The following is a 25,709-nucleotide window of genomic DNA, read 5'->3' on the forward strand; positions in this document are numbered from 1 at the left end:
TTTCCCTCCCCCTCCCCCAATCAAGCCCCCCTCCCTAGTCAGCCCAAAGAGCAATCAGGGTTCCCTGCCCGGTGGGAAGTCCAAGGACCACCCTTCTCCATCCAGGTCTAGTAAGGTGAGCATCCAAACTGCCTAGGCTCCCACAACAAAACATATAGGCATCCTCCTGAATATTAACCCTCATCAGGCAATGAAAGGAGACAGAGACAGAGACCCACATTGGAGCACCGGTCTGAAATCTCAAGGTCCAAATCAGGAGCACAAGGAGAGAGAGCACGAGCAAGGAACTCAGGACCACAAGGGGGGCACCCACACACTGAGACAATGGGGATGTTCTATCGGGAACTCACCAAGGCCAGCGGGTCTGGGTCTGAAAAAGCCTGGGATAAAACCGGTCTCGCTGAACATAGCGGACAATGAGGACTACTGAGAAGTCAAGAACATGGCAATGGGTTTTTGATCCTACTGGAACTATTGTAGACCAGGCTGGCCTCTAACTCACAAAGATCCACCTGCCTCTGCCTCCCGAGTGCTGGGATTAAAGGCATGCGCTGCCACCACCAGCAGCTGCAAAGGAGAATCTTATTTGGTTACCACTAATGCCCTGGCCTAACTCCGTTGAAATGGCCAGAGATGGAGCAAGAGCGTCCACTGAACCAGTGCCTCTGTCTGTCTGGCTGTGGGTGCTCTGTGGGCTGCGTTAGAAAACACAGAATCCACAGGCAGCACAGGTGGTACTTGCCTGCAGTCCTTGCAGGAAACTGAGGGAAAAGATGTCTTGTTAGAAAGCATAGCCGTAGCCATCAAAAGAATTTAAAAAAGAAAAAGTGTAGCCATCTTTGTTCTGTGACTCTCTATTTGAGCACTGGGCTCATTGTCAATGTGTAACTCTGGCTTCTTCTGGTAGGAAACACGGGTTGATATAGGGTGGCCAGCTTGCTTCACTGGCATTCCACCAATCGTCTTGTGTGCTAACAACCCCAGGGTGGGTATTTCTATCACCCCAGGTTTACGTGTGAGGAAACTGAGGAAATCAGAAGTCAAATCCTTTGCCCACACCCTCATCCATGCTAGCCTGAAGCTCCTTATTTTAGCCTTTTCAAGTACAGGAGGTAGGGTGGCCGCTTCTCACCTGTGACCCGGATCCGAACAACAGGTCCCCAGGTCTGCAGGAGGCTGCTGTTCAGATGCAGCGTGGAGGAGTTGCCGTGAAGGAGGTTCAGTGAGCGCGGCCAAAATCCTCTGAGACTGCAGGCATCAGGGAGGGGCTCAGCCTGCAAGAGAACAGCACTGAGGGCCTTAGAGTCTGTGGGGTAGGAACCTGGACATCCTTAGTCCCATGGCTTCCATCTCTAGGCCTGACAGACTTCTCTCTGAGGAATGAATGGCAGGCTCTGCTGCTACTCTGGGGGGTCAGTAAACGGTCAGTCTCCAACTTTGTCTCTTGTCTGAGGAGGTCAGATTCCCAGAAAAGGAGCCTGAGGAGGAGTGTGTACAGGTCACTAGTGGACGGAGGAATCTGAGGAGGGATGTGAATGCAGGTCACATATGGAGGGTGAACTCCCCAGGGAATCGACAAGTAAACAGGGCAGAGAAGGGAGTGAGAGCAAGCAGTTTTAAGGAGCATCCTTCCCAGGATGGCCCTGAGGGACCTCCGCCATGTGAGGTGTGCTGCAGGTCTTTGGGGCATGGGTGCCAGGTTGCTAGGTGTTCCTGTTCATCAGCTGTAGGCCATCAGACTTCTGCAGGTGGCTTTGGCTGAGGGCAACAGAGTCTGCCTCCCCACAGACTTGGCTCCTTTGTATCCGTTCACCTGTTAGAATTTCCTCGGGCCCCTCCGAAGCATGTCCCCTAATCTTCCTGACCGCCCTGCACTGGCTCCAAGTGGGGTTGGCACACCCTGGATCAGGACCTGGCATGCAACGTGAGTCTGGTCCTCGTGGAGGACTCAGTTTCTACTGAATGGTTGTGACAGCTCACCGTCTCTGATGAGGTGTCATCTAGGTACCAGTTGAACGTGGCCACTGGGCTTTCATAGCCCACAGTGACCGTGAGCAGAACGTCTTGGTCGGCTTTCACTGGCCGGCAGTTCTTCTCACAGCTGGAAGGGACAGAGAATAAAGAAAGAAAGCTCCATTCATGACCATTTGCTTAGTCTTGGCCCAGTTCTCGAGTCTGTGGAGAGCTTGGGACATGAAAGATGAAGTAAGAGCCGCCAATGTCCTAACCTAACCAGGACAGAGCCTTGGTCTGTGGGCAGGTGAAGAGAGTCAGGGCACGGCCACATGCCTCACCTGATTTGAGGCCGGAGGTCCAGGGGAGAAAACACATAGAGGCACTGTTCTGTCTCTCTCTCCAGGTCCTGGCCCCTTAGGATAGCCAGGTGCAGGGTGACAGCAGAGTTGAGGGGTGGCAGACAGGAGGTAGGGAGCACCAGTCGCCTTTGGTCTGTGTGGAGCAGTTGCCTCTCCACACAGTCATTCCACTGAGCCCAGCAATGTCCTGAGAGAGACAGCAGAACTTAGGCACAGCACCCCCAAGCCTGATACACCATGGGCTTTGTGGTTTAGTTAGGCTTTGGGGGGGGGGTGGTTCGGTTTTGCTGAGACCTGGTCTGACTGCACAGCCTGATCTAGCTTCAAACAGATGATCTTCTTGCCTCTGCCTCCTGAGTGCTTGGGTTACAGGGCTGAGCCACGGTGCCCAACTGCCAGTTATCCCATTTTATTTTGGTTTTGGGGGCATGTATACATACATGTGTGTATACATACATGCACGCGTTTGTGTGTGTTTGTGCGCATGCCCACACATGTTCATGAGCACACATGTCATGGATGCATGTGGAGGACAAGGACCACTTGAAGGAGCCCGTTTTTCCCTTCCACGGTGTGGGTGCCAGGGACTGAACTCGGGTTGTCAGGCTCGGCAGCAAGCACTTTAACCTGCTGAGCCATCTCATAAGTCTCAGTTACTCCATTTTTAGAAATTTGAGTTATGAAAGTAGCCACAGAAGATAAAGACTGTGTGTAGAATGTTTGTGTGTGTGTGTATTTATGGTGTTGTGTGTTAGGAGAGAATGACTCTCTTAGAACAGGACTTTCTCGTCATGGGATTTATCAGGATTTGCCAGTTCATGTTGTCAATTAACAAAGCAGTCTGGCTTTTACATTGTGTTACTGCTTTTAAATCTCCTCATGGCCCTGTCACCTGTTTTCATGGCCACCACCCCTCCTTGGCTTGCTGTTACTCCTCCACACCTATTTCTGTGGCTCACACTCTGGCACACACAGGTTGACAGTGTCGGGCATGGGTCGTGTCAGATGAAGACATGATTGACAGATGAAGATGAGCATTGGCAAGTCGGATGATGCTCACACATCAGTGATGGGGGACGGGGGGCTGGCTAGAGAGTGTACACCACCTACCACAGGACCAGCGGAAGCCCAAGTCTGGGTCATCGTCTGGCCAGCTCAGTGTGACTTCTGTGAAGTGATCCACGTACAGTTCAGGCTCCGTGAACACCTTCATGTCCCCTTTGTCTCCCTGGAGAGGAAGTAACCACTGGTGAGACAACACTCTATAGTTCAGTTTCACTGTAGGGTGCTGCCGCCAACATACCTTCCACCTCAGAGCAGTGTGTGTTGACAGAGGCCATGGGGGGGGGGAGGCTCAGAGCAGAGAAAGTTCTGGATGGCCTTCTGTCCTGAGGTTTCCCTCAGGAGGCCTGGAGTGTCTTCCTAAGATTCCCTGGGTACACAGCTTTGTCTCCAGTGTAGATTTGGACAGAGGTTATTCTGAGCCAGGTCCTATGCTAATGACTGGAGACACAGTAACAGAGACCCAACTGTTGCCCTTAACTGTGGACAGGAAAGACAGGGACATGAAAGGACACTTAGAACTCAGAGCTCAGTCTGTGTTTGGTTAGAGAGGATTCAGGTAGAGGAAGCAGGAGACTGGAAGATGGAAGCATCGGTTAAGAACTCCTTGAGGGATTTGGAAGAGTTTTGTAAGGTCTTTGCGAGGGTGGTGCCCTGGATTCAGTCTCCAAGCCCACTGAGGGCAGTGGCATGTGCTTGTAGAGCCAGCCTCGGGGAAATGAGACAGACAGATGAGTCTCAGGCTAACTGGCAAGCCAGACTAGACTACGTAATGAGCTGCAGGATAACGAGAGGCCCTGCCTGAAAAACCAAACCCAACCCAAAGGGGATGGCTCCCGAGGAACAACGCCTGGTGGCCTCTGATCACTGCATGCTCACACATGTGTACGCACAAAGAAAGGAGAAACTGCAAAGAATACGGGTCTTAGGGCCAGCCGAGTCTCGGAGGAAGTCACGAGCCGGTGTCCTTCAGCCATGTTCTTGGTCTCCATCCCTCTGAGGACTTGCTAGCACCTGACTCCCAGGGTTGCCACATCTTCCCTGTACAGAGTCAGGGAAGCTTCCTTCGGGACGGTCTCCCAGAAGCATCCAAAGGAAGAGGAGAGGGTGCTAGCTGGGCAACAGCAGAGACTGTGTCAATTCCGGGAGAGGAATCAATGGGCCCGCAGTGAACTCTGGGAGTAATTGCTGCTGGGCCCTGTTAAACAACTCAGCTATGGGTCCTCTTGTTCACACCTTGATCGGGAATAACACAAGGAACGCACCCTCTGATGGGCTGTGCACGCCATGAGTGTGTGGAGGTCAGAGGACACCTCAGGGGTCAGTCCCGACCTTTCACTTTGTTTGAGAGCCAGGCTCTTGGTCTCCACTGCACAGGCCTGGCTGACTGGCCTTTGTCAAGCTCCCGCGAGTTCCCAGGCCTCCACTTTTCCATCTTGTAAGTGGATGTTCTGCTTACACCTTGTAGCAAGAGCTTTACCCACTGATCCATCCTCTCAGTCCTCAAGTCACCTCCGGGCACATCCAGGAGACCACACTCTGGCCATCGCCACCAGCACACCTGATGGGCTCTGGGTAGCCACTTACAAATTCTCAGCCCCTTCCTTCTCCTGTGTCCGCCTCTGAGCTTCCTGGAGGCAGAGAGCACCTGCCTTTCCCACATCACGCCCTTAGCCCCAAGGTCAATTCGTGAACCCTGCAGCTGCACGGTAGGTCTTTCTTACTCGGTAAATATGTGCACAAACAGTGACAAGGGGAAGAAACTGAAGACTCTGGCATAAGCATGAAGGAACGCAAGCCTGTTTCCCAAAATAAGTGCTAACGGCTAAGAATTTCCCTCTGAATGCCACCTCGGCTGCAGCCACAAATGTGGATCAACTGTATTGCCGTTAGGATTTTAGTTAGAAATACTTTCTAATTTCCCCCATGATTTCCAATTTCACCTCTTTTTTTTGTTTTGTTTTGTTTTGTTTTTTGTTTTTCAGAAATGTGCTACTTTTTTCCTGAGGTCTACCTACATGACCCAGTGTCTTATTTTTAACAGCCTCATCCTGTTGTAGTTAGAGAACCTGTTTCTAGGCCTCTTTCCAACTGCAGGACAGCTTGGAGACTCCTGGGAGTCCTGTTAGTATCCTTACTGTGGGTTAATGCCTTGGTACATTGTAAAGATTTGTCACTCATATTGGTTTAATAAAAAAACGCTGATTGGCCAGTAGCCACGCAGGAAGTAAAGGCAGGGCAGACAGACTAGAATTCTAGGAAGAGGAAAGGCAGAGACGTAGTAACTAGCCAGACACAGAGGAACCAAGACGAGGATGCCTCACTGAGAAAAGGTACCAAGCCATGTGGTTAAACATAGACAAGAATTATAGGCTAATTTAAGATGTAAGAGCTAGTTAATAATAAGCTTGAGCTAATTGGCCATACAGTTTATAATTATTATAAGCCTCTATGTATTTCTTTGGAACTGAATGGTTGTGGGACCAGGTAGGAGAGAAACTTTCCAAACCCCAAAGTTAAAGCAAAGTGCTTGGATGTCTTTTCTTGTGAGCTTAAATGTTTCAAAGATACTCACATTCTTTGCTTCAGCATTCATTCCAGGTGGTTCTCGGAGACTGGAAGGGGCTGTGAACATAACAAGAACAAGCATTAAGCTTTAGTAGAAAATATTGTTAGAAGTTGTCAAGGCAGAGTCATGCAAGGGTTGTGGCATATAAGGTCCCAGCTTGGGGTCGAGGAGGGGGCAAGTCTAGACAACACAGTAAGACTCCTCTCAAAAACAGAACAAAACAAAACAAAACTCTGAAAAAACAAAGGAAGCTGAATGTGCCCTAAGGTGTCTTTGTAAATGGTTCTAGGAAATTGGAGACCCCCATGCAGGTGATAGACCCACAGGTGACAAGGCTTAGTTAGTGCGTGGTAGCAGGTTTGCAGCGGCCTCATCCGACTTTGGCCTGAGTGCTGGGGTTCTGACCTTAGGTGCTCACACCTGCACATCCAGCTTGCCCACTGCGCCCCCTCCACAGCCCTCTTCTGGTATGTTTTTGTTGTTTTGCAGCACTGGGAGTGGCATTCAGGACTTCTGTGTGCTAAGCAAGAACTCTACTACTGAGCCACGCCCTCAGGCCATCACAGGAGAGGTGACAAAGGCCTCATGTTCGGATGTCCCTCTGTTAGAATGCCTGAGATCATGTGAACGTTACAGCTGAGCACCATATCGTGCCGTCCGAGGAGTCCCGTTTAGCACAGAGCTTTTCTGGTACTTTCTGTGACTGTGTCGCTAGAGCACCCGGAGGGTTCTGAGACTGTGGAATGGACCCTGCGTTCAGAGCCCTGTCTGGCTCTGGCAGGTTCAGGGCCCTGGACCCCTGAGAGTACAAACGCCTTGCCTGTGATGGTGACGTTCCCCATGTCCGTGCTCAAGTCTGAGACCACGTTCCGCACACGCACAGTGACCAGAAAGGTGCCTGCAATGCAAAGGGGAAAAGAGTCACTGATGTTGTCACAATTCTGTGACACAAGTGGAGACAGCTCTCTCTCGGTGTTCCTGTCTGGTTGACTGAGGGCAACCCTGGGATCTCATGGCCTCTTATGCGCTGAAGAATCCTACAATAAATCAGTCCTGGGGCAAGGCTTTGGGGATACTCAATATACATGTAGGTAGAGAATGTCACCCTGTGACAAGGACTGGCACTGGGCGGGGACTAAAAGGGAAATGATGGACGAGTATTATACAAATATATCCATATATGAAATTCTCTATGAATTTAAAGAAAACCATGAGAAGTGTCCAAACTGAGAGCCCCTGCAGACAGCTAGGAAATCTTCGGGTGGTGGACAGAATGTGTTCCCTTACTGAGGAGGGTCTCAGGTAGGGTCACCAGGTAAGCCGTCATTGTACCCAGGACTGAAAAATTGATGGAACCAAATCAGATATATATATATGGGGGCCTGGAAGGGGGAGCTACCAACCCCAGTACCTTCAACAGGAATCGCCACGTGGTAGGTCCCGGATGACTGCCCACCACTCTCTTCCTTCTGCAAGAACTTTGCGTTGAGTCCTGCCACCTCAATGGTCACCTCCTCCAGGGTACCACGAGCCACTGAGACATTGACCACCAGGTCGTACCCAAGCTCCACGTGGTCGGAAGCCCAGGAGGCCTGCAGCCCCGACAGGAGCTCCACCAAGTGAACAGTGATGCTTCCAGAAGGGGCAGAGGCGGTGCTGTTGGTCACAGCTTGGATGTTCAGATGGTGCCTCCCAGGGCCCAGCAGCTCCTGGGTGTCTCTGTCCAGAGTCAGACTGTAAGGTCTCAAGCCCCTCTGGGTGGTGAACTCAGCCAGAGTTATATTACCCGAAAGCACAGCGTAAGTCACCCCGGCTCCTAGGCGGGGTAAGGGAAATTCAGGAAGCCTGTTACCAACTATGCAGCTAGCATTCTAAGAGAGTTCAGACTGATCTCTGATGTCAGATTCTGGGGCAGACATGGAGATATGAGTCCAAAGAAAGATCTAAGGGTGGACCACACTCCCTAAATGCTGACTGTAATTATTTCTCAGTACTGACTTAAGTGATTTTTAATTTTTTTTAAACTTTCTGGGTCTTCCCTATTTTTTTTTTTTTTTTTTGATTTTCGAGACAGGGTTTCTCTGAAGTTTCCCTAATTTTTTATTGTTTTCTTTTCTTTTTGTTTTTTCAAGACAGGGTTTCTCTGACTAGCCCTGGCTGTCCTGGAACTCCCTCTGCAGACCAGCCTGGCCTGGAACTCAGAGTTCCACTGGCCTTAGCCTCCCAAATGCAGGGCTTCAAGGTGTGCACCACCATCACCCAACTCTGCTCATTTTTACTTTGTTTGTTTTGGAGACAGGGTCTAATTTAGTCCAGGCTGGCCTTGACCTCACCATGTAGCAGAGGCTGGCCTTGAATTCTTGACTTTCCTATTTGAACCTCTCAAACATTAGGATCACAGGCAGTACCACCATGCCCAGTTTATATGGTGCTGGGCATCAAACCCAGGGTTTCTTGGATGTCAAGTACTCTACCAACTGAGCGGCAGGCCCAGACCCATTGTTATTTATTTATTTATTTATTTATTTATTTATTTATACCCTTGAACATAGAAGTTAGATGATAGGGACACTCTTGGGGTGGGAAGCTGACAAAGAGACATCTCTGGGCAGACATGGGGATCTTGTTCATAAGAATGAACCTCAAGTCTCATTGTCAGCCAAAGCAGGTGGACGCGTTTCCTTCAACATCTACCGATGACCTCCTGGGACCGGTCACTATGCATCTCAACCTGTTCTCCACCAAGTGGGGTCCTCCCCAGCAGTCTGCAGATGACTGTCCTAGTTAGAGGCCAAAGGCTGCAGTTGGCTGAAATTGTGATGATGCATGCAACCACATGGTATCCTTTTCAGCAGAAGTCAAGCCAAACGCCTTCCTTATTTGGATGGGGATGAAAAACAGTGGGGAAGGAAAAGGAGGAGGAAAAGGAAGAGGAGGTATTGGTGGTGGTAATGGTGGCAGTAATCGTTTGGTGTCAGTGGTTGTGGTAGTTTAAATGTAATTGGCCCCCATAAGTTCATAGGGAGTGGCACTATTAGGAAGTGTGGCTTTGCTGGAGTGAGTATGGCCTTGTTGGAGGAAGTACATCCATACAGGCGTGGGCTTTGGGGTTTCCTATGTTCAGGATAATGCCCAGTGTCTCAGTCAGTTTTCTCTTGCCTGCAAGATGTAGGACTCTCAGCTACTACTCCAGTACTGTGTCTGTCTGCATGCTGTCGTGCTCCCTGCCATGACGACAATGGACTGAACCTCTAAAACTGTAAGTCAGCCCCCAACTAAATGCTATAGAAACCCTAACGAAAGCCGTGGTGCTGAGAGTGGTGGTGATGAACTATAAAGCCCTGTAGGGGCAGGCTCTTTTTCATTTGTATTCCTGCTTCCCCCACACCGGGCAAAAGAGCTGACACAATTATATTTGTAGGATGTCTAAATAAATCAATGAAAGACTATTTTAATTTACCCCAGATGCACATACCAGCCTTCATAAGGCAATAGGCACACAAGGGCAGAAATGAATCTCGCGAGTGCTGTGTCAGAGCTTGCCACAGTCCCATTAAGTCTCTGTCCAAGTGAAGGAGGTCATACTGAGTCAGATCCTTCCTCATTTGATGGTCATCACCATTATCATCATCACCCTTACTACCATCATCACCATCACCATATCATCACCATCTTCATCATCACCACCATCATCATCACCACCCTCAACATTTCCCTCATCATCATCACCATCATCCTAGATCATTGTTGCATAATTTAGGTCAACAGGGCTGAGTTCAGCTCTCTAACTGGACTGTGCTTGAGGGAAAATGTTGTTGTGAATAAGGCAGAAGAGCTGGCTACTTAAAATAGCAATGGAAACCCTCCCAGCACCAGCCAGCTAGGACGGGTGTCCCGAGAAACAGTGGAAACTGTAGCAAAGGAGAGTGATTTCTGTAATAATTAGAACGGATGCTGTGACCAATCAAGGTGGAAACTTCGGCTGACCAAAGTAGATGTTGTAACCAATCAAAACGGCCTCTGGAGTAATTAGAAGACACTGTGTCCCATCTGCGCAGACCCTAGCCAGAACTGTCGACCGGCTTCTATCAATGTGTATAGCTGACTATTGCCAGGCTCACGACCACAGGACGGTGACACACTCGTTGCTGCCATTGGCTGTGTGAGATGGGCTTGAGCCCAGCTGGCAGCCCTCCCAGTCTCATTTCTTCCTGTTGAAACTCCCCCAGTGGGAAGTGGTATGGAGGTCCCGTTTCTCGGATGGGATTGTGGGCATGCAGAAAGAAGCCTTGAGAAGGTGGGGGTTCTCAATGGCTCATTAACCTCTGACTTACAGCAAATTAACATGGAGTCTATTATTGGTCAATAGCATGGGACATTATAGGTCAAGCACTTAGAGCAATGAAGACACCATGGGTATTAAGTAAATGAACAGATAGATGGTAGCTAAGGCACTGAAGCCTCAAGTTTGCTAGATAGATTCAGAGGAGACTGCTTCTCCCATTTGCTTCAACCTTTTCCATCCTGCAGACTCACCTGCGTCCAGATCCACCTGAATCCACAGAGGGTCCCCGAAGACAGCCTGACAGAGAAGGCTGGCTCCAGATCCGGAGAGGCCGGTGCACCCGGTGACGTGAGGTATCTCCATCCTGTCTCGCAACACCACTTGTTTCTGAGCGGTCACGTGCCAGTCACTGGTTGTACACTCAGCGAACACAGTGACCTCCCCAGGAGCGGTGAACTGATGAGTCACATGACTGACCACACTGTGAAGGGCAAGGAGAGTACAAGCTTCAGCAGTCACGCATGCATTTACAACTCCAATTTGCAAAGACAAGTTGGGGGAGCCGGGAGTGTCGCTCGGTGGGGAGAGGGCTCGTCTAGCGTGTATGTGAAGCTCTGGGTTTGATCTCCAGCACTCCATTATCAGCGGGGCGTGATGATGCACACTTGTGGTCCAGCACTCAGCACGGGGAGGCAGAAGGTTAGAAGTTCAAGACCATCCTCTGACACATAGTGATTTTGAGGCCAGTCTCAGTTGAAAGAAAAAGATGTCACATACCGCACCCTGCTCTGTGGTCACACTGTGACACCTCAGCAGCACCTCAGAAATAGAAGCAGCATTGGTAAGTCTTGGAAAATGTCAGCTGCCGGTCCTTTGAAAACCATTACTTATTTTATTGTTTATTTGCATGTGTGTGCACCTGTGTGTGTCATGTGTGCAAGTGTGTGGAAGTCAGAGGTCAACCTTGGGTGGTGTTCTTCATGAGTCCAGTGAGCTTCAGGGATCCTCTTGTCTCGGCCTCCCGGTCCTGGGATTTCGAGAGCATGCATCATGCCTGGCATTTTTTGTGGGTGCTAGGGATCAAACTCAGGTCTTCATGCTTGCATTGCAAGATCTTTACTGGCTTTGCTGTTCCTCCAGTCCCTATAAGTCCTTTTTACCCACTATCTCCTAGGAACAGTCTCCTGGATGGGAAAGTTTTACCAGCTGTTCCTGAGCAGCACACTGTGGGGCTTTCCAGGATCTCTCATCTTCCCTCATACCCCTGAGCACCAGAGAGAACGAGCGGCTTATAGGGTATGATCTGCTCCCTTAGGCCCAGCCCAGTCCCTTTTACCTAGAGCAGAGTTTCTCACCCTGTGGATCAAGACCCCTTTGGGGTCAAACAAACCTGTCATGGGGTTCTCCTAAGACCATTGGAAAACACAGATACTTACACTACAGTTTACAACAGTAGCAAAATTACAGTTGTGAAGTAGCAATGAAAATAATTGTATGGTTGGGGTCAGCACAGCATGAGGAACTGTATTAAAGGGTCACAGTACCAGGGAGGTTGGGGAACATTGCTTTAGGTCCTCTGCTTCTGCACCCGAACCCAAAAGACTGTAGCTTTGGAGCACGCCCCAGCATCACCTTCCCCAATGCCTCACAGTGCTCTGTGTGTGCATCTACTCCTCCCCAAGGCTCTTGATACCTTGTGTATTAGTATCTTCTCAGCACAATTGTTACCCCAAGACACCCCAGATATAGAGGCATCTCCCAGTGGGGACAGAAAAACAGACAATGCCCAGTTGCACCAGTAGGGGGCACACGGTTACCCAGTTCTGGACTTGGACAAAGTTGGCCTTATATAAATTGTCCCGTAAGACCCATAATACAGTCTCAGATATGAGGAGTTTTTCCAGGACAGAGAAAGAAAACAGCCTGCCGTGCGTGTGAACGAGCACATCAAATGGGTGCTTCCAAAAGTGAAGCCTCTGGTTTATTAGGCTGGCTCTCCATGAGGCAGGATTCTATCCTCAGCCCACGGTAGGAATGGGATTCAGTTTTAAAGTCTCTACCTCTTAGACAAATAGGCAGCTAAGCCCGTCTAGGAGGCTTCAATTCAGTGGTAGAACACTAACTTAGCATGTATGATCAATATAACCTTCACTAAGGATCAGAGGTCACTCTTACCTGGGAGGGTAGTAGGGGTCAAACGTGTGGCCGTCTCCCATGCTGAGCACACAGGACAGGTTTCCAGTGTAGGGAGAAAGGAGCCACAATAGGGAGATGGTGACATTGTCGAAGATGAAGCTCTCATTGGGCGCCACCAGCCGCAGGCCTGCAGACCCAAGCAAGATGCTTTGTGAATCTGTGAATCACAGACGTGGGTTTCTGCTCAAGACTCACTTCCTCTACCCGTGTGGCCTTTATTTTTATATAAGGCCTTTAATTTAGTTTAATTTTGAGATAGGGTCTCTTCACATAACGCTGGCTGATCTGGAACTCACTCTGTAGACCAGGCTGGCCTCAAACTCACAGAGATCCACTTGTTTCTGCCTTCTGATTATTTATTACTTTTGAAATATTTATTTATCTGTTTGTTTAGTGTGTGTGTGTGCATGTGCGTGTGTCATGTTCAAACATGTCATGAACAAACATGCATGTTCATGTATGCACAGCTTGCAACAGTCAGTTTCTCTCTTTACCATGTAGCCTTCAGGGATGAATCTCAGGTCATCTGGCTGCATGAGCCTCTATAGTTTGCATTTCTCTGGCTTTTTAAATTTAATTTTTAAAATTTTATTTTTGAGATAGGGTCTACATATTCGAGCCCTCAAACGTAATTGTGGATGCCCTTGAACTTCGGATCTTCCTGGATGCTGAGGTTACAAACATGCACCACTATGCCTTGGTTTATATCTGTGGTCTCGGGGATCAAATGCAGGGCCTCTCCCATAAGAAACAAGCACTCCACCCACAGGGTGACAGTCCTTGGAAGCACACACAGCCCTCAAGACCTGTGTTCTGCTGCCTACTGACAGCCATTGCCACCACCTGGGCCGCTTTGTAGAGAGAGAGCTTCAGGCACGCACACACACTCACGCACACACGCTCCTTTATTTGCACAGATGGTACAAGCTGTTTCCTCTCCAGCACAGGGCACTTTTTAAGCTAATGTGTCAGAGATGGGTCTGTGTGACTGTCCTAGAGCTGTGCTTCCCTTTTCAGCAGCTGCACAATGCGCCCTAATTTATTTAACCAGGACACCCGGGATCCAGATCTACTTTACGATCGCTAAAGCCCCTAAAGCAAACGCTCCTGCGAGAAAATCCACTTGGTTAAGGCAGCCTTCATATTCAACTTTACAAGACTTGAACTTCAAAAGCTGGGGTGGGGTGGGGTGGGTGTGGTGAGAGAAGCAGAATTAGCTGGGGCTCCACACAGCCCTCTGCCAACCTGTGCACTGCCACCTTCCCGTGCCTGGACACTAAACTGTGAGTGTGAAGACTAGGGAGGGAGGTGGAAGGCATCAGGCGCTCACTCCCAGCTGGAGGGGTACTCAGGGTGCAGTGGGGCCTGTGAGGAGGAGCTTGAGGTTCAGTGGGGCCCGTGAGGGGGTGCAGTGGGGCCTGTGAGGGGGTGCAATGGGGCCCATGAGGGGTGCAGTGGGGCCTGTGAGGGGGTGCAGTGGGGCCCATGATGAAAAGCTCAGGGTGCAGTGGGGCCCATGATGGGGTGCTAGGGGTACAATGGGACCCATGAGGGGGTGCTTGGGGTGCAGTGGAGCCTGTGAGGGGGTTCTCAGGGTGCAGTAGGGCCTGTGAGGGGTGCTCAGTGTAGAGCTGGAATCCCTGTGAATGGGAGCGGCTCACTGACTCTGTCTTCATGAATCAGAGGAAAGTTCTGGACAGCACACACGGGTTCACAGGGACAGGATAAAATGCCACACCCTACACATCTGCCCTAAGCCACACACTTCAGTGGCACACTGTGACTAACAAAAGACACTCTTTGTCCACTAGCAGAGCCACCAAACAGAAGGAGATGCCATAGCATTTGCTCTCTCTTCTCTACCACTGAGAGGGGGAAACTCGCCTCCTTGTTTCACCCAGACCAGCCAACGGAAGCCATGGGTAAAGCCTGCCTGCTGGCTGCCTCCCTCTCCTCCTGTACCTGTCCTCCTCCAGCCTCAACTCTGCTGTGCTGGATGCCGCTGGAACCCTGCCAGCTCTGACTCATCTTCCCCCCCCCCCCCCTGCAGGTCCCTGTGGCTCACGCATTGGGCAGAAGTTGCTTTTCTGAGTCATTTGTCACAGGATGGCACAATGCAGTGTCTCACCCTTAAGGGAAACTGGTGTACTCATCCCTCTGTGTAGAAAGTGAACTAAGGCAGCTCTTCGGGAGGGTGATTTAGTACTGTCTACCAGCCCTCTTAAAATGCACTTAGCGTTCCAACGACTAGCAAGATCATTGTCTTCTCTGAAGATAATCTTAAGTCCACGTCAAGATAGACAAGCACGGCAGCAGTGGCCCGCACGACACTGGGTCTGAGCAGCATCCAATCATAGGGTGGGGGGAGGCTCAAGGGGCCCCACCCTTTACTAGGGAGCCACGGACAGGGGGAGGGGAGACACTGTCGCCTAGGTGGTATAGCCACTGTTGAGGTGCCCGTGCTTCAGTGGACAGCACCACAGACCCTCTCACACCGAAGGCCCTGGTTAAACTCAGTGGGTCACAAAACCAAGCCGCTCCTTCCCCCAAAATGTAAAGGCATGAATGTGGAGGGGGGTTTTTTGGGAGGCAAAAGAGGGTGGGAAAAAGGGGGGGAAGAGAATGGGGGTGAGTGTGGTCAGAAGGAAGCTAACAAAGTGGGGGGGTTGTTGTTTGTTTATTTGTTTTGATTTTTCAAGACATGGTTTTGCTGTAGCCATTGAGCCTGTCCTAACCTGTAGATCAAGCTGGCCTCGAACTTACAGAAGTCCACCTGCCTCTGCCTTTCAAGTGCTGGGATTAAAAGTGTTTCTTAAAAGAGGTGTGCACAAGGGTGGACTTTGCAGTGTGAAAAGAAACCGAGAAAAACCGGGAGCAGGCTACATGTCCACACATAAGGGAACTCCAACACAGGCAAATGCTGGAATCCAACGCAGCCATTCAAAGCATAAGGAAGTGACTTAGAAACAAGTCTGGGACATATAAGATGAAAAAAAAAAGCCAGGCGGTGGTGGCCATGCACACCTTTGATCCCAGCACTGGGAAGGCAGAAGCAGGCCAATCTCTGTGAGTTTGAGGTCAGCCTGGTCTACAGAGTGAGTTCCAGGAAATAAAATAAAATGAAAAAAGTAAAGTTGTAAATTAATGTCTTAAACGTTACATTTTAGTTAAAAATGCATATTAATGACTCATAGTCATGTCTACAAGCATTTCTAAAAAGTAGAGAAAAACATTCTCACAATAATTAATAGTGTTTCCTTAGGAGAAATAGGGCTTTCAAGTAGAAGGGTAGGATGTTTCCCTTCTTTATCGTATTTTTTTTTGCAAATTATGATAATGTGGGTTATTTCATTACTTTTAATATTTTAATTTTAAGGCTGGAGAGAGCTTAAAGGCTCAGCGGGTAAGAGCACTTATTGTTCTTGTAAAGGGTCCGGATTCATTTCCCAGCACCTACATGGTGGGCTAGCAGCATCCGTAACTACAATTCGAGGTGATCCATCACCCTCTTCTGACCTGTGCAGGCACTACATGCATGTGGCTGCCATACATACTGCAGGTAAAGCATTCATATACACACAAATCATGCTTCAAGAAGTGGTTTTAAAAGGAAGTGTGTGTGTGTGTGTGCGTTGTGTGTGCATGCGTGTGTGCAAATGACCCCAAGGGAGCAGGCCAGGAGGCAGGAATGTCTGGTCGCGGGGAAGCTGTTGTGGGGAAAGTTGTCTGCACATGGCAGATCCTACCCATGAGGAGGAAAGTTCCAGACTGGCACACAGCAGACGTAAGAAGAAAATTCCCATGCCCCACCCAGTTGGAGACTCACCTTCCAGACACTGGTACTGCACCCACAGGTAGCTGCCCTGGGTGGGGCACACGTCTCCAAAGTAGGTCCCATCTGCTGCTACCTGGCATGCCTGCAGCCCCTGACACTGGCCTGGGAGGCATCCACAGTGCACGAAGATAGGAACGGTGTGGGAGACAAGAGAATTGCATGGAGATAGGAGACAAGAGGACATAAACTCAGCAGAGCATCACAGGTGAGTTACTTCACCCGCTCAGTTACTCACCACACTGCCACTACACGGCCATTGCAAGCCCTGGGCTAAGAACTAAGAGAACCAGAAAGTCACCTGTGTTTTCTCTAAGGTGTGAGGTATTTAAATGTGTGTGCAGTTGTTTAGCCAGCAAGACACATGACCCAGCCTCAGTCTCCAGACACCATGCTGGGTGGGGATTCCTCCTATCTTCACTATATGAATCATGGGGTTCCAAACAACCTAAAGGCCACGGTTCTCTGTTCTACAGTTTGTAGAGACAGAGAGTGATGCTCCCGTAAGCCAAGGACACCAAGGAGCACCAGAATACAGTTAGAGGATGCTGGGAAGGCTTCTCTCACGGCTTTCAGGGGCCCTGCTGATACCTTGATCTTGGGTTCTGTCCTACATATTTGTTAGAGAATAAATGCCAGTTATTTGATCCCCAAGTCTGAGGGCTCAGTGTTGACATGCCCGCGACACTGCTCGCCCTCTTTCCCCATGTGGGGCCCTTCCTTATGTACCTCGGGGCCCAGAGTGGTCCAAGGCAGCAACATCACAGTATCCTGAACCAGTGAGCAATGCCACCAGGCCAGCTTCTGTGTCTAGCATCTCTTCAGTTCTCAAAGCTCCCACTGTGCTGCCTGTATGCCCCACCAAGGTCTCAGACAGCAGCCTCCCTGTTTGTCTTCTAGCACACAAGCCCTCACAGCAGCTTGGGGTGGCTTTACAACCAAGTTCCAGGTCTCCCAGCCAGTCCAGTAGCCTTCATACATTCTTGGGGGGTGGGATTCTGGACTCCTTGGCTGGATCTCCTGCCTCCCTGTGTGCCAGAAACACACCCAGCATTCTGGATTTCCTTGTACCACTGAATTCTTTCTTCCTGTAGGACTTCGCACACTTCTGTCCCAGGTCCCCAGGCGTGCACCTGTGCTTTTCCTAGTATCCTCTCACCCCTCAGCTCCCCTGGGTAGTCAATGGGCCCTTGTCCTCGCCCACATGCCTCCTCGCCTGACTCTGTCATGCATTACAGCAATCTCGTTTCCCAGACTCCCTAGTCCAAGCACATGTGGAGGACACATGTTCATCTCCGGCTACTCAAACAGTGGCTCAGAACAGCACAGGCTCTTGTCTCTCAGTTCTAAAGGTCAGAAATCTGGGTGGGCTGGGCTAGGCTGGGCTGGGCTGCTTGCTGTTCTTGGGGATCTGGGAAACACTGTAGCCAATACCATTTTGGAGGCAGAATCCAGTCCTCAGATGCTGGCAGTGTCTCTTTCATCTGAGTGAGGCCTCTTCAAGCTGCTTCGCAGCTGCCCTGCTCACATCTGGAACCTGGCTGGCTTCTCCTTCCCAGCTCTTTTCTGTTTCCGTCCAGAGATAGAGGGGCTCGTGTGTGTGACCTTAAGCACATCTGCTGAGTCCCTGTGTCTCGTGTGTCACTTTCTGAGTCCCAGCATGTCACGCCCACAGTTCTGGGGATTAGGGACATGCAAGAAGCAGTCTGGTTTCTCAGAACTTTCAGGACTTTGGAAAACTGGATTAAAATCCGTTTTTTTGAATAACCTAACATAGTTGATTGATTGATTGATTGATTGATGATTGATTTCCTCCCCTCCCTTTCCTTCTTTCTCATCCCTTTTCTTCCTCTCTGCTCCTTTCCCCTCCACTCCCTCTCTTCCTTCCTTTCTATGATTTTCTGTTTTTAAGACAGGGTCTTGCCAGGTAGCACTCGCTGGGCCAGAACTCTCTGTCGATCAGGCTGCCCTTGAACTCAGAGGCCTGCCTGCCTCTGCTCTCTAAGTGCTGGGGTGAACGGAGTGCACCACCACATCTGACTGATTTGTATTTTTGAAGAGGGGGTGAGTGGAGTTTCACTTTGCCGTTTAGGTTGACCTTAATCTTTGACCTCAAACAACCCTCTCGTCACCACTGCCTGAGTTGCTGGGACTGTCGGCATAGGCCACTGCACCCAACTCAAAACGTAAGTATTGCTTCTTTGAATTGTGACTTGCCGGGGTGGGGGAGCTGTGGCGGCTGTTTCTGATCATTAAATCTAAGGTCTCCCACATGCTAGGCAGAGGGTCTGCACTGAGCATGCCCCCAGCTCTCAGCATAACTCCCAGGGATGCCTAGTTGGTGATGTCCCTCCATCTGATTACATATTCCCGTGTGCACCCGTAACCCTAGATGGTAGTCTCCAAAGGCCTAGGGAGTACTTTAAATGTTCCGCGCACTCTTGGGTCTTCCACACACAGCTGGCATGTAGCAGATATCTAACATGTTTTACATGAGTCAATGCACAGTGCATTTCGCTCCCCTCCATGGCAGCATTTATCTGTCTCCCCGCTGGACTCTGAGCTCTTTGATCCACCCTATCTCTACAGAGCCCAAGGTAGTGCATGGCACTATAGGTCCTCAATAAATGTTTATTGGCCACTGGCTGATTGAGTGATCGGGCACTCAAATGCAGTCAGGTATTGGGGCCCTGCCAGGTTCTTTCACGCTTCCCAGTGAGGTCCAGGTCTCCATCCCGATGCCCTCTCTGGGGTGTGGGGACCATGTTTTCAAAACTTACAGCTGAACCTTTGGGAAAGCAGCCTGCCCAGCTGCAGCGTGCTGTTGGGAGGAAGCCTCCTTCAGCCTGTCCAGCTGAGGTCCTTCCATTTTGGAGGACACTGCTCAGGAGTGCCAGAACTCAGAAGTGGGGGGTTGAGAGCTACAAGCTGATTCGGTATTTTCTACCGTGTGACAGCTCTGGGGGTGGGGCAAGGACAATAAGGTAGAAGACCTGTTGGGAGAAAGAGGAGTGGAGCAGGGGGAATTCCAAGAGAGAAGAGACTTGATCTCCCCAGAGGGAGGAGGCCCAGAGGGTACTCTGCACCCCACAATCATCACAGGTCTTTGGTTGAGACAGAGCCTCAGAGGAGACAGGCTAACAGGGCTCCTGGGATGGGCAATGCGCTGCTGTGTCCTCATTAGCCGAGGAGGTAAGGCACCTGCCTTCCCATTCCCTGGTGTCTGGACAGTGGTCACCTCAGCAGATTCCCCGATGTCCTGGGAGGATCTGGAGACCTCACAAGGAAACCTCGGGAAGCTCCAGGAAGCCCTGCAGCTGAATCCTTTGATGGATCAAGTAGGGATCTGAGGAGATTGAATCTGATTTAGGGAGGGAGCCCTAGAGACACTGCCACATATGTGGGAGACGGCATCAGAAGTGTCTGCTCTAAGGACTGGGGAGATGAACCAGGCACAGATGTGCCCGCTGTACCAACACAAGAACCCTGGTTCAACCCCCAGAACCCACATAAAAAAAGCAGGGTGTAGTGATACAAATGTATAATCCTACCACTAGGGAGGGTGGAGACAGGCAGGTTCCTGGGACTCACTGTCTAACCTCATGTAGTGAGTTCCAGACCAGTGAGATACTGTGTCTCAAGAGACACAGGGAGGTGAACCCAGAGAAACAACACCTAAGATCATCCACTGACCTTTACACTAGGGGCAAGGGTGGGGACTGGGCCAGGAGGAGGAGTGTTATATAAGAAACAAACTAAATAAACTAGAACAAGAACTGAGAGAGCCACACGTCTCAAAAACAAAACAATCCTAGGCATAACACTGCAAAAAGCTAACAGTTAAAAAATGTGCTGTGGAATGGCATGGAAGACCGTGCCGTTTACACAACCAAGATCACACAGGCTTAGGGATGCTCAGAAGGAAGGCAGGACTGAGGACCAGGTGTATGATTGGTAAACACCAAAAATCCAGCAGGAGTTGGCCCGGGAGGCCATGCCGGAGCCCTACGATGCTATGCTGAATTCTTCATGAGTAAACCTTAAGCTAATGCTACAATGTTACATGGTCTTAAGATCTGACAAAGGTGGGAAGTGGCTCCCTTGGAACTTATCCCAATAGTCTTTATTCTTTGCTGATTTGCTTGCTTGAGACAGGGTCTCATGTAGCCCCGTTGGCCCCAAACTTGCTAGGTAGCTGAAGGATTCCCAATCCTCTTGTCACCATATCCCAGCTACAAGGTTTACAGACATAAGCCTCACAATCAGTTCTTGTTACTCTTGCCCGTAGGGTTAAAAGATTTTGTAACTTTAAAAATTGGGTTAACTAGGTTGATGTTCTCTGTACCCAGGACAGGTAGGGGATCAGAAGCCTTCCTGCCCCAGGAGCTGGTTTGATGACTGTGGTAGACCTGCCTCAAAGTCCTGTTCAAGAACTTGGTGCCATGGGCAGAGACTAACTGGCTTCCCCTCGTGAAGGAGGCCTGGGCCATATCTGAAGAACATCAGACCCTTCCGGGGACCGTTTGACATGTATAGAAGACCAGCAACTGTTCTCTGCTTCAGGCAGAGCTGTGGCACACTGGGATCCTACCTGCCACCTCATCCTTGATGCTGACCCAGCCACATTCCCCCTCCAGGTCTGATGGAGGCCATACGCCCTGGGTGCAGAAATAGGGGGTCTGGCGCCCGTAGAAAGCATCCTGGACCTGGATGACCTCGCCGGAGCCACAGTGCATGGTAGCATTGTGGCCCTCACAAGCCAGGCTGCGGCCGACCCCTGCAACAAAGGGACGGTGACAGGTTCGGAGCACGTGCTGGGCTGGGATGCTGAACTGCAAAGACACAGTGGTAGTGGGGCCAGCTGGAGAGGAGGAGAGACCTGAGGAGATACAGAGAGTGGTACAGGCAGAGATAGGGGTGGGGGAGACCCAGAGGTGGAAAGGGAGGAAGTCTCAAACAGTCAAGGTGGTGACAGACGAAGCCTAGCCAGCAAGTCGTCTGAACAGGGAGAGGAGAGACCCAGAGAGGCAGACAGTGAAGAGAGAGGAAAGAAAAGAGACCCAAGGGAGAGGATGAGTTAGGAGATCGAAAGACCACAAGAAACTCAGAGAGATGGGGGGGGGGTCAATAAAGAGAGAAGGTTAGAGCAGCAGGGACTAAAGGCAGAAGAAGGCAGGCAGGCAGGAAGCGGGGAGAGGGAGACAGGAAGGGGACCCCCACAGGACCAGCTCACCAAACTCGCAGATGAAGGCAAAGGCCTGGGTGCAGTCCTTCAAGGCAGCCCACTGAGACGAAGGGCCACTCCTGATGTAGCCACAGGTCCCTGAGGTAAGTGTGGCCTGTACTCCCTGCCAGTTGCTGTAGTTCACATTAGTAGAATCCAGCCAGGTACCAGGGCCTGCATTGGGAACAAGTGCAGGAGGGCTTGGCCTGCAGGAGTCCCCGCTTAGCCTCCCTAAATCAACCCCTAGTATGCCATAGGTGCTCAGTCTCTGTGGAGGGCTTGCCCTAACTAGGCTCCTAGTATACCATAGGTGCCCAATGAATGCCTCTCTTTCACACACCAGAGAATGGGTGTGTTCTCTTCATTAGTTTTGAACACTCAGACATAACTAGACACCCATCACAAAAAAAAAAAAAAACCATAAAAGGTGATGCTACCTAGGTGTGGCAAAATGCATAGCCCAGCGTGTGCCGTGATGTTCACGGGTAGATGACTCCTGGGCAGGGTGTCTGCAGATGTGTCTGGGCATGGGTTGAGTTCATACAGAAGTTTCTAGAGCCTTGAGAAGATGGCTGGAACTGTTTAAGTGTAAGACTCACAACCTTCCAGGAAAGGTTTCCCCTCAGAGAAACACATCTGTATCTGCCTTAGGTTCCCCAGGGCTTCTGCCGTGCCCTAGAGAGCCTAGAGCCCAGAACGAGAGGAGTACAAGCACGTTTTCAGACCATCTCTGTGCTAGTTACTGTCCCTGAATTATTTTACAGGATCTACCAAACAGCCAAAGAGGAAGGTCTCCTGAGCACGAAAATTCAGACGTGTTCCTTTGCCCTGTGGGGTTCTGGGTGAGAAGCAGCGGTAAGTATTTTTTTTTGGCACAAGCTTCCCATCAGACACCGCTACACAGCACCTACCAGACATGGTCTCATTGGGTGCCGAAGTTCCCGTGAGTCCGATCCACCAGTTCCTGTCCTGAGTGATGTGTCTCTGCAGGAACTGCTGGGTGTCTTCATCGTGAACGAAGACCAGATGGCCTCCGTGCCCTTCACACCAGCCCTGGGCCCCATGGAAGGTGTGCCCCAGCGGCACGAATTCATAGCAAGCATCTCTGAAGAACACCTGGCTCTTTAAGCAGAGATGGCTTCCTCCTAACTTGGCCCCAGCGGCCCCAGCGCTCAGTGCGAGCCCCAGGAGCAGCACACCGGCCGTGCTCATCCTGGGACCACTGCAGGAGTTGCGGGACGGAGCTCTGTTCCTCGTGGCTTCATATTCTGCCATCCTCACAAGCCCCCACCGTCCGTCTTCCGGTCCCTCTCTGCACCAAATAATAACTCCTTTGTTTATGAGACAAACGACTCGGGATGAATGTGTCTGTGTTTTGGCTTCACACGACTCTGCTCAATGCCGGTTTGAAAACCTATTCATATTCCAGTTGCTTCCAGAGAAAGACACAAAGTTGCTATGATACCTGCTCGACAGCTTCTTTACTGTTCATTTGTTTCTGTCATTACCTGAGTGCCCAGTGTTCCCAGAAAAGCCATCAGCATGTGGGAGGTTTGTGATAAGACTGGCGTGAAAGTTAGTAATGGACGGCACCCATACAGAGTGGTACCCATATACAATCCCATTGTGCGGAACAGCATCTGTGACCGGATGATAACTTCCCCTGGTGTGGCCAGAATCTGATGGCACATACAGGTCCCCTTCTGACGCATCATGCTATCACTTATACCTCCTTGAGAATAAAACATCCCTGCAAAATTTATTCCACGTCATCCTATAACCTTTTATTCATCCTCACCCATCGCCTGAGCCATCTGGTAAGTGTCCAAGGTCCGAGGCTAAAATTTAAATATCTTATCTTTGTTACACAAGGCTTTGCTTAGTCTGGCCTCTGACAATGTTTCAGTCCCCTCCTGCCCACCCTCTTACCCTTTAAGGCTTAACTCGAAACGACATTCCCGAGGCTGGGGAGCTGCCTCAGTGGGTAAAAGCAGAAGTGCACAAGCCTGGGTTTGATCCCCAGAACTCCTGTAATAATCCAGGTTTGGGAGTGTGCAGATTTAATCCAGCAGTCCTACAGCAAGATGGGAGGTATAGACGGGTCTTCTGTAAGAGCGGTACGTGTTCCTGACTGCCAAGCTCTCTGCCACCCCATCTTTCTTTAAAACAGGAATTTGTTACACCCCTCCATCTCTCTCTCTCTCTCTCTCTCTCTCTCTCTCTCTCTCTCTCTCTCTCTCTCTCTCTCTCTGTGTGTGTGTGTGTGTGTGTGTGTGTGTGTGTGTGTGTGTGTGCTTTCAGCTTTACATGGGTTTCAGGGATCAAACTCAGGTCATCTCCCTGGCCCCAAAGCTTACGGTCTGTGCTGGGCTACATTCATAACGATCCTTGGGCGCTCACAGTCCAGGCCACTGTTGACACACCTCATACTGCTCTCCTTAAGTCTCTGCAGCGCTTACAGGGAGGGACAGCGGCTCTTCACTTCATGTATCCTGTGACTGGCTCACCGGAGGATTGAGCAGATGTCCACTTGACCCCATCTGTCAGTTTCTGGGGCAGACCCTTGCCTCCCACCCCCATCTCTTCAAACCTCGCAGAATCCTAGGAGCGGCGCTGCCAGACACGGGAGGAGGGACAGAGACGGGAGCAGGGCAGGATGTGGTGTCACTGGGTGACTCAGAGGCTGGAATTCAGACTGGGAAGAACTGGGCTGTTATCTGCAGAGGCCAAACTTCTGGTGACTTCCATCAGTAAACTACGTGAAAGGCTGCACGCGATGATAGCGTATCTCCTGGGTAAAGGCTTAGTTTATGCTCCTAATGAGATGAGCGTGGGGAGTCAGACAGCACATGAAAATCTGCAGGCTAAATTCCATTTTTCAAATTCTTAGAATTCTGATAAAGTGGAGGCTACCAGCCTTGGGATTCATCTTGGTGCATTTATCAGCTTTCAATGTCCCGTGGCCTCTGTGTCCTTGAGGTCCACATTTCTAGTGAACCAGGACACAACTGGCCTCATGTGAGCTTATTCCTAGGGACCCCATCAGCCATCTGAGCCTGTCGGTGGACTCAGTAACGTGAAAGAAGAAAGATAGCATGTTTGCTTTCAATGGAACATTGGGTCCCCAAAGAGGACTCCAACGAGGCATTGGGGAGATGGCTTAATTGACGAAATGCTTTGCCAACAAACATGAGGACTGAGCTTGGTCCCTGGCATCTATGTAAAAAGGCACACCTGTGCTACATCATCATAGTCCCAACCCTGGAGAGGGAGAAGCAGAGAGACACTGGGGACTCATTGGCCAGCCAGACTAGTCTATTTTCATGAGCTCCAGGTCAGTGAGAGAACTCCAACCTGGTCTAAAAAGGGAAACAATAAGAGGTGGGCAACACGCAAAGTTGTCCTCTGGCCTCCACATACATGTGCATGAGCATACACAAACACACAAAGAACCATTACAATATGTGCGCTCCATGGCCCCAGGGTTTCATTCCCCTAAAGGCAACACAAGTAAGGATTTATTGCAAGCAGTCTGTGTGGGAGGAGACCCAGAAACCACTGGCAGATCTTCCTCAGAAACCTGTTTATGGATCGTAGAATCTCTGGGAGTCTTTCATCCCCCTAAGATGTTTGCCTCCCAGGGAAGGGGAATCCATGTACATGTGATCTTGAGGATAGGTGCTTCACGGACACGAGTGTGTGTGTCCCACGCTGTGCTCTGCATTTCCATCCAGCACAGTCTGCAAGCCTTCTCTGTACTGTTAAAAGGCAAGGTCACTGTTGTTGCCATGGTGATGCCCAAGCCTCTCTTCTCTTGCTTGTATGTATGGCTTTCTTGTTCACCTGCTCGTTGTTGGGCTTTGCTGTCTAGAAAACACTGCCACAGACATACTTAACAAACCCCTTCCCCTGGGAAGATCCATCTCTCGGGCACTGTACAGGGCTCTCTCAGGCCCCACCCTAACTTCGTCCTCATGGAGGGCTTCTGCAGACAAGCACTGGCGTTCTTGGCCTCGCTCCTCATGTGTGACAGAATGGAAGGACCAGAAGTCAGCATTTCCCAGGAGAATGCAACATGACCAGCCAGAGTTGGCAGACAGTTACTTTGTGTGCCGGTTAATAGTGTCAGTTTGACTGGTCTAGAATCTCCCAGGAGACAACCCTCTGGCTGTTTCTGGGAGGGATTATCTAGATTAGGTTGATTGACGGGGGGGGGGGGGGGGGGG

At 50.4% G+C, this 25,709-nt stretch overlaps 1 protein-coding gene and 2 long non-coding RNA genes across 5 annotated transcripts in view; 2 read left to right on the top strand and 1 right to left on the bottom strand.

The window, feature by feature from the left end:
* The window catches only part of LOC126502655 (polycystin-1-like protein 2), a 73,069-nt gene extending 48,979 nt beyond the window's left edge, over positions 1–24,090 (bottom strand). The window contains exons 1-13 of the mRNA XM_050143840.1: positions 22,395–24,090; positions 21,493–21,657; positions 20,851–21,036; positions 16,254–16,364; positions 12,407–12,554; positions 10,483–10,712; positions 7,358–7,762; positions 6,767–6,844; positions 5,953–6,002; positions 3,426–3,543; positions 2,295–2,502; positions 1,981–2,101; positions 1,133–1,274 (exon numbers count right to left, since the gene is read on the bottom strand). Of these exons, the coding sequence (XP_049999797.1) occupies positions 1,133–1,274; positions 1,981–2,101; positions 2,295–2,502; positions 3,426–3,543; positions 5,953–6,002; positions 6,767–6,844; positions 7,358–7,762; positions 10,483–10,712; positions 12,407–12,554; positions 16,254–16,364; positions 20,851–21,036; positions 21,493–21,657; positions 22,395–22,758 (2,326 nt within the window). The 5' untranslated portion in view covers positions 22,759–24,090. The remainder of the gene's footprint in view (positions 1–1,132; positions 1,275–1,980; positions 2,102–2,294; positions 2,503–3,425; positions 3,544–5,952; positions 6,003–6,766; positions 6,845–7,357; positions 7,763–10,482; positions 10,713–12,406; positions 12,555–16,253; positions 16,365–20,850; positions 21,037–21,492; positions 21,658–22,394) is intronic.
* Positions 10,781–20,818, top strand: LOC126502659 (uncharacterized). 3 transcript variants are annotated; one of them, XR_007592005.1, is made up of 6 exons: positions 10,781–11,072; positions 11,406–11,527; positions 15,858–15,986; positions 16,282–16,467; positions 18,352–18,445; positions 20,609–20,818. It is a non-coding gene; the product is annotated as an uncharacterized lncRNA (long non-coding RNA). The 3 variants fall into 3 exon arrangements; XR_007592003.1 differs by having other exon boundaries at positions 15,858–16,467; XR_007592004.1 differs by lacking the exons at positions 10,781–11,072; positions 11,406–11,527 and adding exons at positions 13,690–13,710; positions 14,242–14,349 and having other exon boundaries at positions 15,858–16,467.
* On the top strand, positions 21,011–22,610 carry LOC126502660 (uncharacterized). The gene is made up of 3 exons (XR_007592006.1): positions 21,011–21,587; positions 22,248–22,338; positions 22,474–22,610. It is a non-coding gene; the product is annotated as an uncharacterized lncRNA (long non-coding RNA).
* Positions 24,091–25,709: the final 1,619 nt, after the last annotated feature.

This window comes from Alexandromys fortis, unplaced genomic scaffold (genome assembly GCF_014885135.2).
Source record: "Alexandromys fortis isolate MF-2015 unplaced genomic scaffold, M_Fortis_MF-2015_v1.1 scaffold_1, whole genome shotgun sequence".
Classification (NCBI taxonomy): domain Eukaryota; kingdom Metazoa; phylum Chordata; class Mammalia; order Rodentia; family Cricetidae; genus Alexandromys; species Alexandromys fortis.